Consider the following 20,140-nt stretch of genomic DNA (forward strand, 5'->3'; position numbering starts at 1 on the left):
GGCGTATCCGTTCCAATTTCAGATGCTAGCAGCGCCTCTGACTCTTTTACTGGCGGCTTCTTCCCTCATTGGACAGTATTGTTGCTGAACTTATCTCTGAGGAAAATAATGGCTAATAGTCGTTACAAAGTGGTGGTTGATTTGTATTTGTCATGTTTTTGATCTTTTGACTATAGTAGCTAACCATAGCGAAAATTAATATGTTTTCTAGTCATAGGAGAGTAAGTCCGACAATATATACATATCTCATGGGTGGAAAGTGTATTTAACCCTTACTAAAATAGTACGTTAATATTAAAGGTAAATCAGAAGGGGCTTCCATGAGGTTTACCTTAATTACAAATACCCCTCGTTTAAACAATTACAAATACTGTAATAAATATTCTTTTACAATGAGCGGTTATAAAGGAATATTTATTTAGAATATTTATAATTTTAGGAGATATTTATAATTTTTGAAAGAAAAAAAATATTAATAATTTTAGTTGAGAATCAGCTTGAGCTTTGGAGCTTTCTATTTTCACTAGGAGCCACCTTTAACTTCCATTTTTCATAGGGTTTCTTCAAAGTAGCTTCTCAAGCAAGTCCCATGAAATGATTGCTTGAATTGTTTGAGTTTATTTTAATTAATCACTATTGAGTTTAAACTTTTATGCATTTGAATTTGGTTTTGATTAATAATTAGAGTGAATTTGATTATTTCTGTACTAATTGAATTCGAGCCGTTAGGGTAAAATACACTTTGCCTCCATAAACTATTTTTTATGTACCATTTACCCTTATAGTTGTTGGATGAACGTTAAATTAAGGGCATTTATGATTTTCAAAACAAGAAAGAAATATTTATAATTGTGTCAGATATTATAAAAGTTCGTTGTAATTTAGTTGTTTTCATATTGATAATTTGCGCTCGCTTATTTCTTTAGTGCAGTAGACTTATCTTATAAGGCAAACATCACCTACTATTTAGTGGAAATAACAACCCGCGCATAAACGGGGCTCGAACTCATGACCTCTATGGTCATAGGGTCTCAATTTCACTAACAAAACTAGATCTTATTGCCCCTCAATTTATACTTTCAAGAAATGAATAAATAGGGAAATTTGGCTCTTCTATGAAACATTTAAGCAAATATAAGGAAGTTAAAAGGAGAGAGAATTCAAGATTCATATTTTTGCAACCTCTGTTTCATTATCTGTTTGTTTGATAAATTGATAGGTCAATTTGTTGCTTTAAACTATGATGCAACAACACTAACACATTAATCTAAAAAATTTAGATTACTATACTTTACCCATAAGATCAAAATATATATTTTGTATTGGAAATAATGCAAATATCTTTCTATGATATTATAAATGAGCAATTATTCTTCGATGAAAAAATAAAATTACAATTTATCTCCCCATATGTTTTAAAATACAATAATTTACCTCCCTATGTTTTTTAAAATAAACAATTTACCTCCTTAGCTAGGGAGGTAAATTGCTTCACTTTTCAAAATACAAGGGGGTAAACTGCTATATTTTTTTTTATAGAGAGATAATTTGCTCATTTTCAATATCACGGGAGTAAATTGTTATTCACCCATATTATACATAAGGAAAAAGATATACAAATCCAAGATCAAGTTCAAAAGTTTTGGACTCGAGCTTGAGTTGAATATACATGTTCAAATGATGATGATTAGTTTATCTTGTAGAGTTTTTTTTCAAATTTTTATTCATTTATTTTATGGTAAATTACAAAGAGTTTTTTTAATAAAATTTGGTATAATTACAAATATCTTCTTATTGTTTGAAAAATTACAAAATTCCTTGATTTTTGATAAAATTATGTAATCCTTGGATTAATATATGAAATTATCAACTATGCCCTCAATAATTTTTTTTTTTCTTTTTCTAAAAAGATGTAAAAAATTTGAACGCCATGGATGAAAAATTATAAAAAAAATTTATCCACTTAGTCAATAAAAGAATAAATAAAATTATAATTCTTAGTCCACAATGGCATTTTGGTCAGTTTACCATAAAAATGGATGGATTTCTAACGGAAACTAACAGAATGAGCTAATTGTTAGACGACAGTTAAAATTAAAGAGTATAGGTAAGTTTTCAAATAACAAAAGAGTATCTATAATCTGTCAAACTTTTGTAGTTTTTCCTTATCTTATTAATAGTACTATCTATAATTTTATTAATATTAATACGAAGTTGTAACAATAATATTATCATCACAGTAATAAAAATGATGGAAAGAAAATTATATTGGAAATTGATAATTCCATCACATAATAAAATGATTTATCTTTTTAAATTAATTTTGGGAATAGAATTAACTACAACATTTATGAAATGAGGGGGTGTAGCTCATATGGTAAAGCGCTCGCTTCGCATGCGAGAGGCACGGGGTTCGATTCCCCGCACCTCCATTTTTTGCCAACCAAATAGAGCTTCAAATGTTGAAATGGGGTATTTAAGAGAATTCAACTGAAAGTGACTGATATATAAAAATATTTATCCTTACTTCACTATTCTTTTTAATAGATATATACTGCGTTGATTAATGAATGAGGACTTGTTAATTTCAGATTTAAATATATTAATATTTAAATTATCTCTCAGTTCATCTGATTAACAATTCTTATAAAAATTAATTATAAATTTACATAAATTTATTATTTATTATTTATTATTGTATAGAAAGAAAGGATAGGATTGGTATGGATAAAAAAGGAAGAGATACCATTTAATCAGAGTAGAGGATGATGACCTCAATACCAATTTCTTTCTTGGTAAAATGAATTTTCCGGATAGAGAAACATTATAAAACATCAGTTTTCTGAAAAATATGTATTTTTTTTTATACAAATTTTCGCGCGAAAATGAGAATATATTTAAATTAATTAATAAGATTGTAATTTATATTAGACCGTGGTGTCAAATCAATATATTTGTAATGAGAATACATATAAATAAATATATTTTCACTTTAATTAGTGTGTCAGAAATAAAAAACTGCAAATGAAAATGAAACAGGCGTGGTACATATAATTCTTTTTGAGTCTAAACTAGTTGAACTGGCACCAACAAGAACAGCAGTTAGGGACAATGGATTTGTAATATTCTGAGAGCTCTCTCTCACAGGCTCCCATTCAAATGGGAGTTCCAAGTTAAATCTAACCTAGTACAAACTCACTTCCACGAACAATCCCAGGTTCAGGAATACTCGAAGTAGTTATAGAGGATCGCTATTCGATTTTTATGGACTTAAACAAAGACTGTTTCTTTACCTCGGTATTAATCTTGTGCAGGAATACTGGTCTTGCGCCACCTCCAATAACTTGCTCTTATGGGATCTACCAATTGCAAGATAGAACATACTCTTTCAGCAAAGTTTGAATCGGAGGGCTTGGGGTCCGGAGACACAGCATCAACTGCATCTTTCAACTCGTTGCTAGGTTGGTGGTGATGGCTGAGAAGGTCCAAAACCATGTTCAAAGCGTGAACACAATCTCTTTTGTCCAACAAAACGTCCAAGCAAACTGATGCAACTCGAGGGTCGTTAACTAGAGAGTTCACATCATTTTTGTAAAGTCCGTGCAGATATCTCCAAGGACTTTCATTTTCAGGTTTGGCTAAAATAGCCTTAATTGCAAAAGCAACTTCAGAGTCCCGCATGACCTCTAAGCCCCCTAAGAGAGGAGACCTAGTTACAACAAAATATCTCTGCAAACGAGAACAAAATCACAGCATCAGATATTAGCCAAGAAAATAAGAATATTGATTATTCAAGGTTAAGAGAAACTGAATGTTATTAGCCAAAGACCCAGAAGTCCATGGCATCCTGGTTAAAGATACCAAGAAACACCCACCACACATCTTCTTTTTCCCCCCTTGTGAGTTTCATTGAGGGGCTAAACTTTAATCCATCTCATATACTGAGCTACTCGCTTGACTTCACTGAAGCTGAAAAATCAGCTCTCATTTCTGAATATCAACATTCTCTGCAGCTGCAGAATCCACATATCCAACTTTCTGGTGGCAAGCCCCAAATTGTTTTCTAACATAGAGAACGAACAAGTTTAACTGAAAATCTATACTCTTTTGTAATGGAAAAGAAGCTCAATTTGGTATCTCTAACCATTTGGGTCAGTAGTTTTTTAGTTTCCCCACATTTTGGTAAATTCCTTTTGCTTCCACTTCATCCAAATCAATAGGTGTCCACAAATTAGTTTCCTTATGCCATTTTCCATCCCATGCTCCAGCAACCATCAATCCGCTCATTTGCTTGATCTTACTATCCTTTTGACTACTTTCTCTCCAATATTCCAATTTTCTATCTAAAACCACTTATTCATACCCACAATTTCAATCCACCTTTCCAGTCAATAAAAAAGGGGTGCAAAACCGAGGCCAAACTGGAGAACGAACCCAAAACTTCCGTAGCCTGGATCCTCTTCTATGTATCTTTCCAAAATTATTTTAATGATTTCTCATATTGGTTGGATAGAAATATGATTCTACAGATTTGGATTGCAAAAGAAATGTAAGTTTCCTCTTAAAGTTCTCTATTTCCAGATACCGTGCTCTGTTTCTACTCACCTATTAATTATCCACAGATGAGTTAGTTAAAACCATTAAGAATACTAACATATTCACTACTCAGTGCATGTGATAGTTTATGTTTGAACTCAAAGCAAGCATTCATAAGATGAACATTTTAAAAGCACCTGGTTCCAAGCAGAATTGTTGAAAATATCATCTTCGAGGAGCTCATCGCAGTAGGCAAGCTCATTTTCCCATCCTCCAAGAGCCTGAAGAACCCACTGCATAGAGAAATTTTATCATAATGTGGTGTAGGACAACAAAAAGGAGATCTAAGAACGAAAACTTGCTGTTTTGTTTAGGTTTAATTTGTTTTTCTGCCCTAGAAACAAGAAAAAGTGAATTCAGCACACCTGCCTATGGGACCAGGCATGATAGTTCTTTGCATCCTGAGAGAAGATTTCCCTGGTGAATTCAAGCTCCTTACTTGCTATTTGAGTCCCAAGCTTCTCAGCAACCCACCGCCTATGATGCCTAAAAATTGAATAGTTTGAAATGCCAGCCGATGTAGAGAAAATAATGAACACAACACTTAGTCTCTTTTCTCACTCTAGATTCAGGGTCTACAGGCAGGGCAACTCTGGTAATCTCCGACAGCCAATAACAGAGACAGATTTAACGCATTTTCTCCTAACATTCCTCTTGAAAAGGGTAATTGAGAGTTCACCAGATTTTACATGAATATAAAAATTTACAAGTAGGGAGGAAAAAGAAGCTGAATGATGCGGGGAGAACATGCAAAGTGACTTTTACAGTAAAAGTTATATTGATCAGGTTCAAAATCAGAAATTGCATTAATATGAACTGTAACGGGTGACATACCGTCACTTATGCAAAAATGCCATATTTTCCATCTGGTCATGAAAATCAATGTCCAACATCATAACACCATTTCTTGCCGCATTAGTAAATTACTTTCTACCCTTCAAGAACAATAAGTCAATGAATACCCAGTTACTGAAACTCTTTATCAATAAATGTTTTCTCTTGAAAGCACAGAAAGCTGCTTCTAACTCTGAGTTTACTTGCTCCCCCTCAATTGAATCAACCTACTAACCATATTCGAGAGTTGAACCAGATTTTGCCTTAACCTAGATTGGCCTGACTAAAAATAGACTAGATCCAAATTCTTGTCATGCCATTTTATTTACTTGATATTTGTTTGATCAAGTTTCACGCAGACCTGGACCTCAGCTTGGACCCAGTGAAGTTTTGTTGCTGAACATAATCAGATCCTTAAGCAATTAACAAGAAAACTACGTGCGGGCATGTTCTTATCAATTTGGGTTCTAGGAACTTCCAATGATCTTTTCTAAGAACTTGACCAAGGATTTCTCATCAGCTTCTCCATGTGTAAGCCTTGGATGCTAGTTAATTTAACAGACTTTAATGCTTCATTCCAAAGCATTCCACCATCAACTTCTTTTTCAGACTTAAACCATTATACCAAAGTGATAAATATAATGGCTTCTACCTCAGTTCAGCTCATGGAGATTTAGAACCAAAAACTCAGATCAAGTTCCATTCTGAGACACTTTTACATTCACTCATGCACAAAATGCAAAACCACCAGAGCAACAAGAACAAAAATGTTCTTATGCATCAAGACTCACCTAAACATATGCTGGGAGTCACCAAATTCCTTCATCTGTTTCCAAATTATTAGAGCACTAGGAATTATCTTAATCCAAAACTCCACTGTTCTCAATATGAAAAACTCGAAAACCAATTCCAACTTTTCCCACGACAAAGCTGTTCACACTCCAGGACCAAACAATAAATAAATCTGAGGATACCTAGTCAAGTTAGGGCATGTTGGTTAGGATGACAAGATCAAGTATATTGCGATTTGATGGGATGTGAAATTGTATGATAAATAGTGTCATGATACAATATCATGTGTTTGGTTCGATATAGTGTCATATGTGATATTCCATACCAACTAAGCCATGTGTTTGGTTGAATGAATTATAAAACATGACCACCAAATCTTTAAAATCTTCTCCTCTGTATTTGTTATTACATAAAGGCCAAATTAAGTATTTCCATGTTTAATAATGCTTAATTGGAATCCTCCTATTTGAATATGCTAGCTTTATAAATTTCTATAAAATTGTTTCTATCAAATCACGGCCTCTTACATAATATCTTCTCCTTCAATAATTCTTTCAATTAATTTGAAAAAGAATATTCCAGTAATGACGAGTATGCCTAACATGTCATGAAGAAAACTAAATAAACTATAAAGACATCCATCACAACCTGATAAAAAGGAAAAAGGAGCTGCAGAAACATAGGGGCAAGACTATGCTCTCCTGGGCAGCTTTTCAGTTCATCTCTCCGCTAAATGTAGCCTAAACACCCATGTTCTAGTGTGTGTGTGAGAGACACAGAGAGAGGAGAGCATTGATGGAGACAGGATGATCCGAAGTCTATCCATTCCTGTAATGCACACCTTCTGCTGCCACAAAAATTGAAAACAAGGATACACCTTTCTAGATGCGCATATACAAATTGAGTGAGAACAAGAATACATAATGCAGCCCAATCACAAGCTCTACAGCCAATTCATTTCAACTCAAACCTCAGTTTACTCCACTTAATCAGCCTAATTTCTCATGTCTACACCAACCAGCTCTTTCTCATTCTCATAGAAAGTAATACAGCCATGCATTCTCATGTAATTAAGGATTGCACCCGAAGAGACAATAACCCTGTTAACAACAATTCAAGAGATAATATATAGCTACTCCATATAAGTTGAGCTCTTTCAGCTTGAGTCTTTCAACCAATTCCTCTACCCTTGAAAAGATATACTGTAAGAAAAGCTCAATCACATTCATCAGTTTCTTTGGGAAATTGATAATCAAATAAAATTTCTTCTCTAATTATGTTTTCAGATGTGCAACTATAACTTGCTCAAGCATCCCCCAGAAAATAAATACAGTTTCACAAATGGGAAAGAGATGAATCAGTAAAATAACTGCTTACCATATTTGATAGTTTTTGGAATTGTCTTTTGTAATCTGGTCAACGAAATGCAATTCTTCATGCAAATCAACATTAAGTGCATCGAGTATTAGACGTCTGAATTGCCACACCTATAAATAGAAGAAATTTTCAGCACAGACTTTGTACCAAGGGGTCTTCAAGAAAGACATTCTAGTCAAAACTAGTCAGCCCTTGGCATTTATACATTAAAAACTCACTCATCGCTCCCTAAATAACATTGTTGTGTTTGTGTTATTCCATGTATACCAAAAGGAGGACTCAATCCAAACTTGGCAAATCGCGCATCCACAATGTATTTGTCACGCAAACCAACTACAAAATACACAAGCAATGGAGCATGTATATTCACCTCAGCTTTATATACGTCCACGGATGAACCCACAGTCTTTACATTAACACCTACAAATCTGAGTCAGATAATGCTTTCGAAATCTCACTCTCCCAATCTCAGCATCACATAGTTACCAAAACAATAAAAAAAAATGTTTACGCTTACAGCTATTCCCCTATGCAAATTAACAAATATAATTTCAACAATTAAATCAACTGCACTCGTACTGTTTATTTCCAGTTAAATTCAGTTAAGATAAATTATAAACCGACAAATTAAGAAGAAGAAGAAGAAGATTACAGTGTAATTCCCTGAATTGAGAAAAATGGCTTCTTTAGTGAGTTGAAGTGCGCGTGGGGATCGCTCATCCGCCAAGTATACGGCTCTAAAGTAATCCATGGTTTCGCTGAACTCATCGGTGTAAGCAATCGGCACGACCGGATTCGGGCCGTCATATTGCGGGACGGGCCGAATATCAGCCCATTCGGGTCTCTGGCTCATGGGAATTCGCGCTCTCTCTTCTTCAACCCCGCGATTCATGTCGACCTGTTACGACTGGTAAAGTGAACAGCTTGAATTCGGAGGCCAATAGTAGAGAGTGAAGTGAACACAAATACGGGTTTAGAAATATAATTTAATATTTATTATTTTGTTAATGGATTAGGAAAGGAAGTACCCATAACTTTTGATTTAAATTAATTTAATTTTAAATAATTAAAAATAAAAATTATAAAATAAGATAGAGTAAATGCTATATTTCCTCTCCTTAAATTTTATTTAAAATTATTTTAATTTCTCAAGTTCATTTCTTAATTTTGACATCTCTACATTTTAATTTTTATCTTAATTTGGTCCGTCTAATTATTTTTCAGTGAAAATACGGTCGGAGTTTGACTTTTTGGAAGGTAAATTGGTCAAATTCATTAAATTTATCGCTTTAGTCCCATAAGTTTGTTAAATTATCAAATTAGCTATTTTTTAGGAACGAAGCCATTTTTTTTAATAATTTTGTATGGTTAATATAATATAATTATCTTACATGAAAAATAAAAATTTTAAACTCTTTTGAGCATAATATTAATATATTTTTAACTTAAAATAAAATGATCTCTTTTTTTATTATTTTCAAAAGTTACAAAAATCAAAATTATAAATAAATTGTATAAATTTTATCTAATCTAAAATATAAATAAAAAAATCTAACTCATTTTTTAATCTTAGAAGTTAAAAGTATGTCTAATAAAATTACATCTTAACAATGTTATTAATATTAATGGCTATGGTTTTGAAAAAAAAATGATGAAATGTACTTTTAATTAGATTATTTGATGGATTTTAAATATATATATAATTCATTTTAAGAGGTTTTTATAGATACGAACTCTATCAAAGAATCTAGTTAAAAAGGCATATTTATCAACTCTTTGTTCGAAAGCTCAAATATTTAATAAATATTGTTAAAATATAAGTTTTTTAGATTATCTTTAACTCTTGAAATAAAAAATCACTGACTTAGATTTTTTTAATTATATTTTTATATTAGATAAGTTTTATAAAATTTATTCATTATTATTTTTTTTTACCTATTAAAAGAAATAGATTGTTTTTTTAACTTAAACAATATATTATTATTATGTTCACAAGAGTTTAAAGTTTTCATTATTCACATAAGATAATTATAGCATATCAGCATAAAAAGAATATAAAAAGTTATTTTTTCGTGTAGGAAATGATTAATTTGACAATTTTACAAACTTAAGGACTATTGACCATTTTACCCTCCAAAAATTAAAATTTGGCCGCATTTTGATCGAAAAATGGTCAGAGGGACCAAATTGAGATAAAAATTAAAGGTCAAGAAATGAACCTGAGGACTAAAATGATTGTAAACGAAAACTGAACAGACCAAATATAGTATTTATCTAATAAAATATTATTTTTAATAAATAAGCTGATAATTGTTTATTTTAAATATTTGCAAATGGCCCCTATGTTGAATAACTAGTTGCCATGTTTGATTTTACTAAAAGAGTTAAATACATTTTGCACCCCTAAATTACATTTATAGTTGCAATTATCTCTTAAAATATGATAGATAACAAAAATCCCTTTAATAAAATAATTTGTCATGGATAGGACAAAAATGCCCTTCTAATTTACTCCTGTACTTTCTCTTTTACTTCCTAAAGTATGTTTTATTGAAAAATCTCCCACAAAACTACTCTTAATGAATTTAAAATTTTACTCATTTTTATTCAAAAATAATATTTAAAATTTATAAATTTTTATAAATTATATAAAATAAAAAAAATATTTTCAAGCCCAATTTATAAAAATAATGTTTTACAAAATAAATTATTTATGCTAAAAAAAAATCATGTAAGTATGTGTAGATCGTGGTGTAACTATATAGAATTTGTACATATTTTCATACTAATTATAAAAATCATAAATTTTGGGTATTATTTATTATAAATTTTTTTTTTATAATAATTCAAATTATGATTTAAGGGAATGACTATAATAAACATATTTTAGTAGGTGTAAATAATAAAGACATTTTCAACATAAAAAAATTTGAACTAGATTGTGAAGAGGGGTTTTGTTACCTTTTATATAGACTACAAAAAAAATGAGTTTTTTTCGTTACACTATAAATGACAATGGCTCAAACATTATGATATATCAATACTATTAATCACGGTTAAATAAAACCAAAGTTTTAATTTTACGATGACTAATCAATATTCGTCATGATTTTTAACTGTAGCCAAAATACTTATCATAGTTTTAGCCATGGCTATTTTGACCACACTTGCAGAAATAATGGCTAATAGTCATTACAAAGCCATGGTTGATTTGCATTTGTCATGTTTTTTGTCTTTTGACTATAGTATTTAACTGTAGCGAAAATTAATATGTTTTCTAGTCATAGGAGAGTAAGTCCGACAATAAATACATATCTCACGGGTGGAAAGTGTATTTAACCCTTATTAAAATAGTATATTAATATTAAAGGTAAATCATAAGGGATTTTCATGAGGTTTACCTTTATTACAAATACCCCTCGTTTAAAAAGTTATAAATACTGTAATAAATATTCTTTTACAATGATTTGTGATAAAAGAGTATCTATTTAAAATATTTATAATTTTAGGAGATATTTATAATTTTTCAATCCAAATTTTTTTCAATGAGCATTTGTTTCAATCCAAATTTTTTGATGTTCTTGTCAAAACACAGCTGAAGGCCTTTGTGGATAGCCTTGAGTTCTGCAAGTGTGTCAGATATGATGCCAAGGGCTCATGGAAATCAAATAACACCCGACCATGATGGCCTCTAAGAATGACCATGTCGGTACGCTTTTGTTGGCCTAATCATAACTGGCTCAGGGATATTACTTTGGCAGCAACAAAATGGAGAAGGAAACAGATCATTAACGTAGCCTATCGGGCACTGTAGGCCTCTTGTGTTTATCATATTTGGCGAGAACGCGATTTATGGTGATTTGAGTAGACAGATCGGACGGTTGAGTCGCTACTTTCCGTATCTTAGAGGACGTTCGGTAGAGAATACTGAGTGTTACATTACCTCCCTCTGTTAGTACTGGTGCGCTTTATCGATTATGGGGTGTCCCTTGGTCTATCGAGGGAGAAACCACACCATGAACATTGTTGTATTGTACGACTGTACCCTTCACTTTATGAAATTTACATTTATCCTAAAAGAATACCGGGATTGCCTTCTGAGGTTCCATCGGTGTACAATTTAAACCATCCCATTTGTGGTTTTTCCCACTTAAATAGGGTGAAGTATGTGCTCTTCCTCTTGATTGGAAAAGGGATTTTGAGTGAGAAGGTAAAAAATTTGTCCCCTTTCCAATTAGTAGGCTTCAACATTTTAGTCTTCTATAGGAGTTGCAAGTAGTTGAGAGTTTTGAAAATGATGACAGCTTGAAAGGGATACCCTCATGCTTGGAAGTATTGAGAATGGTCCAGATGCTCCACAAAATCAGAACTGGGATAAGGTCCCTAATGTGAGCTTCAAGAGTGGCTGTCTGATTTGCAGGCTTGCAGAAAGATGGGGAAACTGTCTGTGTGGGGAAGAGTGAGTTGGAGTTTGTTAGCAAAGAAGTGCCAAACTTCAGCAGACACTCTATTCTGGAGGAAGAAGTGAGACAATGTTTCCTCCTCCTTGAAACAACAGACACGGCTGGAGGCAAGACGAATTCCTCTTTGTTTCAGTTTGTTGTCCACTGGAATCTAATTTCTGAGAAATTTCCAAATGAAGATGGATATGGAAGGCCTAATTAGAGGAGACCATAGAGCTTTAAAGAGAGGTTGAGGTGTTTTGTGGTCTCTAAACAGCTCCCAAGCTAAATTTGTAGAAAAAAGACCATTAGAGGAGAGTTTCCAGTGCATGTGATCCTGGTTATTAGTGCTGAAAGGATTTTGTATGATGAGATCAATAATATGCTGAGGGACCTCTTATTGCAGTTTGCAGATATCCCATGCATGATGTCTCAATCTCCACCATAATTTGTGAGAAAAAAGCTGCAAAAACATCTATGAGGTTTCTGACTCCCAGACCTCCTTCCTTAATGGGGTAGTAGACATTGTCCCCTCTAGTCCAGTACATTTTCTTGTGGTCTGTGATAGAACCCCAAAAACATTTAGCAAGGAGTTGTTCCAGCTTCTGAATGACACCTACAGGGGAACTCAACTCTTAATCAGCTGGAGTCTACTCCCTTGAGATAAAAGGTTGTCTTCTCATCCTATAATTCTGTTTCTAATCTTGTCAAGGAGGGGCTCAAATAAGATTTTCTTTTTGTTGCCTTTGTACAGAGGGCTTAAATAACAGGCAGGGACTTCAGAGTAAAGCTAGTGAGAGATGCTGGTTCTTTTTCTAGGGATGGAAAAACTCTTAGAATAATTGACTTTCTAGTCTAACTCATCCTCATAGTGTTCCAGAAAGGTCATGAGATTGGTGAAGTGCATGTTATTCACACCTAGTAAATATGATGATATCATATATATTATGAGAGGTGGGAGACTTTGACTCTGCAACCTGTTTGGTTGAACATGTCAAGATTGTTCCCAAAATTTGCTCAAGGCCCTTAGATAATGCTTCTGCTGCCAAGATGAAAAGGGATGGGGAAAGGGGACCCCCTTGTCTGACGCCCTGAGAGGACTTAAAGAAACTTGTGGGGTCTCCTTTAACAAGGACTGTGAAAACAATGTTCAATTGCATGTCTAATGAGATATATAGATCTGTGTCGGAATCATATTTTTTGAAAAATCGAGTATAGGATTTTGAAAGAGTTACCTGAGGGGTCTCCTTTAACAAGGATTGTGAACCAGCAGTATTCAAATGCATGTCTAATGAGATATATAGATCTGTGTTGGAATCCCACTTTTTGAAGGACCGAGTATAGGATTTCCAGTTAACTCTGTCAAAGGCCTTTGACATGTCCAATTTATTAATAAAGTTCTCTTTGTTGTGTCTTTGATCCAGATAATGGACCATTTTCTGAGCGAGGAGGATGTTTTCAGAGATAAGTCTACGTGGAACTTGGGGTGGGCGTCCGGGTCGTTATCACTTTTGGTTCTGTAACTTACTTTATTTATACATTTAGTCCTTTTTTCGACGCATTTAGTCCTACATATCTAACATTTGGTCCTTTTTTTTTGACAAATTTAGTCCTGTATTGATAATTTTGGTCTCCTTCAAACTATAATAGATTTCATTTTAGTCCTGTAACTATGAGTCCAAAATTATCAATATAGACTAAGTTTGCCAAAAAATGATCAATTGTGGGATGTTCAGGACTAAATTCCTAAAAGAAAGGACTAAATATATAAATGGTATAAGTTATAAAGGACTAAAAGTGCTAATAACCTAAAGTTACAGGACAAAAATATAATTGTTAAAAGAATTGGTATGGCACGGGAACGCGGCGAAGCATGAAATAAAAAAATTATTTAAAACGGTTCAAAGGGGTGTTTCTTTTGAAATTTTCGGGCGTTCGGTATTTGTCAAAACCATAATAATAAACAAATAAAAATACTAGACAAGTGGCTAGAGGATGAAACAAAAAGCATAGAAACAAAAATGAAACCTTACCTTTTTGTTTGTATAGTTGAGCAGCAACGTGCATTGTGCCCTTTATGTTCTCTCGTTCCGTTTACTTTAGGATCCAAATTAGAACCCCTTTAATTTGTCCATACCACACTAAGGAAGAAATATAGTTCTTTTTCTATTACCAGATATAACAAAGAATAAGAAGAAAAACAACTCCAAACTAACACTATTGATTAGTGCTTTTGGAATGTTTTATATTCTAAATTGAATCCAATTCAATATAGAACAAAAATGAGAACATTTTTGGAGAGAAGAGAGCAAAAAGTCATGGCGTAGGTTGTTGGTTATACATGATATGTATGTAGTTTTATATATTATATACAATTGAATTTAAAATTCAATAACTACAAAGTTTGTCTCCAAGGCAACCTATACAGACAAATACATATAATCTTCAACCATGATGAAATAACCACTCCATTATCTTCATCATGGTGAGGAGTTTCACCTCCTTCTTAACTTGCTCAACCTCCCTCAAATGGACTTGTACTTCAAGTATGGATCAGGTTTAATTTAATCAAATTAAATTAAGCCCAAGCAAAGTCCATTGGACAATAATTACTTAAATTAATTTTAGCCCAAGTAAGTTTAAAGATTTATTTAATCCAATTAAATAAATCTAAGTCCAAACTCTAATTGATTGATCCAATCAATTAATTAAGCCACACCAAATAAATTAATCTAATTAATTTAAAGGGGTTAAGTCCAAAATTAATTAATCCAATTAATTAATTATTGAGCCATCCATCAAATGGATTATTAAATAAATGATCCAATCATTTATTTATATTCTCCTTGAATTAATTTAATCCAATTAAATTAATTTTTTTCTTCTCGAATTAATTCCACCAATTCCATAGTGATTTGTGCGTGACTCTTTAGGTTCACTCTCAGCTAGATTGGGCATTGTGTCCAACACAAATAATTAATTAAATCTAATTTAATTAATTATTTTCAATCAACCATTAATCAGAAATGCCCATCACCATAGGTGGTCGTCTAACAACAGTCCATAACACTAGAGACTAGGTGAATGTTGGCGTGAACATTTGGGCTCTCGAGTTCCATACAGGTACGGTCCTTTCGTCTATCATCTTCCGGCTTAGTCTAGGGCATGGAATTGGGCGTCAGTTCCAATCCTGGACCAAACAACTATGTTGAGTACTTGAGATGCGTTTACTCTATTAATCGATAAAGGAGACCATTTCCTATTCGACCAATCGCTATGGCCATAGACTTAGAGAGTCTAAACCATCTCAAAACGCATAGGAGATATATCCATCATATACTGATAGGGGACGGATTCTATCTTGAAATCCATCGTCCTCAATACATAATCCGGCTACATTTGAAAAGGATTATAATGACCACATCGAAGATATAGTCATCTCTCGCCAAATCCAAGATATAGCCATCATATGCATGCGACTGTCATGATTCCTCAAGTCCAATGACTAATCCTGTACTATCGAAGCCAGGAATTCAAGTCATACCGACCAAGCCTCCAAGTCTTCCATATGACGATTTCTGCAAGTCAGTTCAATTAGCTAACAACCTTGTCGACTAATTCACTGAAATTGTATAGACATCACATGTCTGTCACCGATGAAATACAACACTCATCCAATGAATGTAATACTCAACAGGTTGTTTGAAGGGCTCCCAAGGTCTGTTTTGGCTGTCGTGTTGCGTTCTTCTTTCTTTTGTTTTCTTTCTCTGAGTCTGACTATAGAGTATAGATACTATCTATATAAATATAATATAATATATAATATATATATTATTTAATATAATACTTAAAAAATCAGTTATTCGATTCGGTTCAGTCACCGAATGGTGACAAAAAAACCGAACTGGAAAATCAATTTTTTTTTTTTTAAAAAAAACCTGTAATCGAACCGAAATTTTCGGTTCGATTTTCAGTCTGAATTGAATTTTGGAATCGTCCGATTTGATCAATTTAACCGTTTTTTGCACACCCCTAGAATCAAGCGTAAAATGAATGAGCTCAAGCTCAAAATTTTTGAACCATATCACGGAGCTTGCGATCCAACTCAATTCTCCTCTCACCCTAATCTTTGTTGATTGTTATATCATCGCACCCTTTGATCTTTGTCCTTCTTATTAGTTGCTTTTGTTTATCTTTTTTGTTTTTAAAATTGATAATTGCACTTGTTTTTTAATTTTTCTCTCAGTTCATATTAGATATTACTTCACTTATTTATATTTCTTTTATTTATTATTGTAGTTCTTTGAGATACATTTGTCATAGATGATATTTATGTTTATCTTCCTTCTAATCATAGCATTCTTACTATAATAAAACAAAAGAAAAGACCCCTTATTACTGTTATGAATATAATAAGGCCTTTAATGCAATTTACCCTCCTATAATATTGTAAATGAGCAAATTATCCTCTATAAAAAAAAAAGAAGCAATTTATCCCTTGTGTTTTTTAAAATGAAGCAATTTATACAGGGAGTAAATTGCTATTTTTTTTTTTTATAAATTTATACATGGGTTGATCAGTGACAATAATAAAAATAAGGGCAATAAAATTATGTTTGAAATTAATGATTTTATCATATAATAAAATGTAATTATCATGAGAATATTATAATAACTACAATATATTTGCATGAGGGGGTGTAGCTCATATGGTAGAGCGCTCGCTTTGCATGCGAGAGGCACGGGGTTCGATTCCCCGCACCTCCATTCTCTCCACTTTATCTTCTCCTACTAAGGACCATGCGCCATGTTTATTTTAGTAGTCTTCTGGTACAAACAGATCAATGATAGATCTCCTCACTATAAAGAATGGGTGTTTCCTTTTAAATATCTTAGGGTGCCACTTGGATTAACTATAGCTAAATAGGTAAGATAAATTTTGAAGTTGAAATCAGCGTTGAGCTAATTATCAAATAAAACTATTGTAGCTAATCTACACTATTTAATATATATTTTAAATAATTAAATTCTAAATTTAATAAAATTTATTAGTATTGCCCAAGGAGGAGTCCAGCTCGTGAAAGACCCAACAAAAGCCCAAAGATACATCCGGCCCAAGGAAAAGAGACCTCAGGCTTGGATCCCTTAAGAGGGATCTGTTAAACAGGGAGGCCCAAAAAAACCTCCTGAAGGCTAGTTAAAAGGCCAAGGAGGAGGCTGGCCTAGCAGCCACATGGGTGTCAACACATCCTCATGCACAAATGGTAGAATGCCAATCAAACAACTCGGAGGAGAGATGGCTATGTGGCTCCTAGAATGCCCAAGGATCTAGGTAGGTTGTTCAGCTCGTCTAAACTACCCCTAGGAGCTTGGGAGACTTATCTCGTGAGAAGGTATCCTCCTGAGGGGTAAAGCCCCCAACAGTCGATACTCAAAAGATGCTCTCTGAAACTGCTAGAGATTATTGCTCGACAACCATCTTTTCGAGTCCCAAAGGGACTGTATTCTCTCAACCGCCAAATGGTGCATACTTTAAAAAAGGGGCCCTTCCCTCCGGTAAAAGGGTACCCATTTTACAACATTCACACACATAAAAGCACTATCATATGAAGCACTAAAGCACTGAATCACCATAATATATTACGCTTTTTTAGTTTAATTCTTATTTTCATAACTGTTTACTGATTTGAGTGTTGGAGTGCTAGCGTACTTGTTGCAGGTCCTCGTTTTAAGACTTGTGAACTAGGCCCAAATATCTCAAGTTGGACGTACTCGAACAAGTAATTTTTGTTTGTATCAAGTAGTGCCAGCTGTGGTAACACAGAGCTAAGACATGAGATTCATTGAAACTCCAAAGAGTGAAATGAAAAAGCAGAAAGCTGTTGATTTCCACGCAAGGGACACACAATCTTTCTAGGTGGTATCAGGGCACCTATAGCCCTTGCTAGTCATAGAGCAGGAGGTTCATCTGCCACTACTGAACCGTGGATCCAGCTTGCAACATCACTTCCTCAAATACTTCCTCTAGGAGGTTGTCCCCAAGGTGTATTAGAAACGATGCAGCAGATGATTAGAGTAGCAATGCAGGCACAAATGGCAGCCGACACTAGGTACCTCTAGCAGCCCTCCTGGCTGCTGAGGCCCCTATCGTTAAGGTGAAACCCTGGCTAACCTGTAACTAGGTGAAATGTAACGTCCAAAGATTTTAATACATAATTATGGAATTAATTCATAAATTAGTTAATTAATAAATAAATAATATATTTAAATTTTAGTTATATTAAAATTTGAATGGAGTAAATTAGAGTTTTATAAAATATTTGAGAACAAATCATATTTAAAAAAAATAGAAGGGACATAATGAACATTTTAAAAAAGATTAAAATAATATGTATATATAAAATGGATGAGGATGCGGTGGGATGGGTTCCCCACCCTCAATCACTAAACACAAACACCCACACACACTACACGCACACAATTGCACACTTTTTCTCTCTTTCACTCTTGGAAGAAGACGAAGCAAAGGTAAGAATTTTAATTTTAATTTAGTATTAATTTATATAGTTATATTATTTAATTAGTGTCTTTAAGAAATAAATTTATACTATCTGATTCAATGCTTAATTAGAAAATTTTATGAGTTTGAGTAATTATAAATTAGTGATCAGTTCAATGTTTCAATTGAATCAGGGATGCTATAATTAAGGATTTAAATTACTTAATTTATTAAATTTAACCATTTCTATACTTGATTCGTTTAATTTAATCGGATCGATTAATCATGTATTTAATCATATGGGTATATTTTTTTCAATTAGTTTTTATAATAGTGAGAAACTGATGAAAAATAGATAAAGATAGTCAAAATTTTAAAACTTAAGAGGTTATGTAGCTTCCGACTTGTGGTTAACGTTTAAAACCTGAAGAGGTAATGTAACTCCCGGCTTATGGTCGTTGGAGTTTTAAACCTTAAGAGGTTTTATGTAGCTCCCAACATGTGGTCATTAGAATTTTAAATTTTTTAAGAGGTTATGGCAGAAGGAATACCTAATTGTGGCCGTTGACTATTTTTACTATGTGAGTCTAGACAGAGCCACTTTAAAAAATCAGTGAAAAGAAAGTGATTAAATTCGTCTGGCAAAACTTCATCTCTCGATTTGGTATCCCTAGAATTTTAATCACGAATAATGGGACACAATTTCAACGGGGCAAATCGAAAAGCTAGTTAGAAGAACTAAAACTCAAGCAATTGTTCACTTTGGTCAACAACCCATAAGTAAATGAGCTACCAGATAATCCTCCAGCATTTAAAAACACGACTAGGGGACGCCAAGAGAAATTGGTTACATGAACTTCCTAGAGATTTTAGTGAACTTCCTAGAGATTTTAGTGGGCGTATTTCACCACTGCCAAGTAATCCACACAAGGAACCCCTTTCAACTAAAAATCAAAGCTAGTTTAATTTCAGGATTCTTACCATCATTCCAAGGATTAAACATTGGATATTTCATCCTTGCCTCCTCATCACTTGCAAATTCATCATTAGACACTACACAGTCTTCCTCACCCTCCCCATCTTGTAGCCTAGTACACATACCCTTACTAATATATTCATTACCCTCAACCCCAACATCAATATGTTTTTCAAATAACCTATCATCTTTAGATATATCATAATCACTATTAGAAAAACACAGCTTCTTCTTCAGTTTCTTCAACATCAGCCCCCTCATGCACCACAATCCTCTAATTTTCCAAGACCTTAACCCAACCAGAATCATCAACAACAATAGGTTCAGTACCCATAATCTCACTGTCAACTACTCCAGCCATATCAAGATGCTCTAAAAATATATCAACTTCATAGCTTTTAGATATGTATTTTTTCATTCCATACACATCTGCATCTTTTTCAATTGCTTTACATTTTCTGTTAAAATTTTTGTCATGTTTAAGCCAAAATCTAATTCTGTCTCTTTCTTTAAATCCCAACTTTTCAGCATATCCCCACATGTCAAGCATATCTATTTGATCTATGTCAGCAAAATCAAAGTACTCTATGTCCCCACCCATGTACTCCTTATATGGAGCATGTT

At 33.2% G+C, this 20,140-nt stretch overlaps 1 protein-coding gene and 2 non-coding genes across 4 annotated transcripts; 2 read left to right on the forward strand and 1 right to left on the reverse strand.

The window, feature by feature from the left end:
* Window positions 2,360-2,432, forward strand: TRNAA-CGC. Its single transcript has one exon. It is a non-coding gene; the product is annotated as a tRNA-Ala (tRNA).
* On the reverse strand, window positions 3,026-8,555 carry LOC105172358 (protein farnesyltransferase/geranylgeranyltransferase type-1 subunit alpha-like). Of its 2 annotated transcripts, none has more exons than XM_020697220.1 (5): window positions 8,252-8,555; window positions 7,600-7,709; window positions 4,962-5,073; window positions 4,734-4,829; window positions 3,026-3,729 (listed from the first exon to the last, which is right to left on the reverse strand). In XM_020697220.1, the coding sequence occupies exons 1-5, from the start codon at window positions 8,489-8,491 to the stop codon at window positions 3,301-3,303; spliced, it is 987 nt and encodes a 328-aa protein (XP_020552879.1). In that variant the 5' UTR covers window positions 8,492-8,555; the 3' UTR covers window positions 3,026-3,300. The 2 variants fall into 2 exon arrangements, with proteins under 2 accessions (XP_020552879.1, XP_011092047.1); XM_011093745.2 differs by having other exon boundaries at window positions 4,962-5,082.
* Window positions 16,736-16,808, forward strand: TRNAA-UGC. Its single transcript has one exon. It is a non-coding gene; the product is annotated as a tRNA-Ala (tRNA).

The sequence above is a fragment of the Sesamum indicum genome, linkage group LG10, assembly GCF_000512975.1.
Source record: "Sesamum indicum cultivar Zhongzhi No. 13 linkage group LG10, S_indicum_v1.0, whole genome shotgun sequence".
Taxonomy (NCBI): domain Eukaryota; kingdom Viridiplantae; phylum Streptophyta; class Magnoliopsida; order Lamiales; family Pedaliaceae; genus Sesamum; species Sesamum indicum.

Coding starts and splice junctions, on each gene's coding strand:
- LOC105172358 (XM_011093745.2), bottom strand. CDS start 8,491: ATGAATCGCGGGGTTGAAGAAGAGAGAGCGCGAATTCCCATGAGCCAG. Junction 7,710..8,251: donor TCAATTCAGGGAATTACACT/GTAATCTTCTTC, acceptor TTCTATTTATAG/GTGTGGCAATTCAGACGTCT. Junction 5,083..7,599: donor TCCAAAAACTATCAAATATG/GTAAGCAGTTAT, acceptor TTCAATTTTTAG/GCATCATAGGCGGTGGGTTG.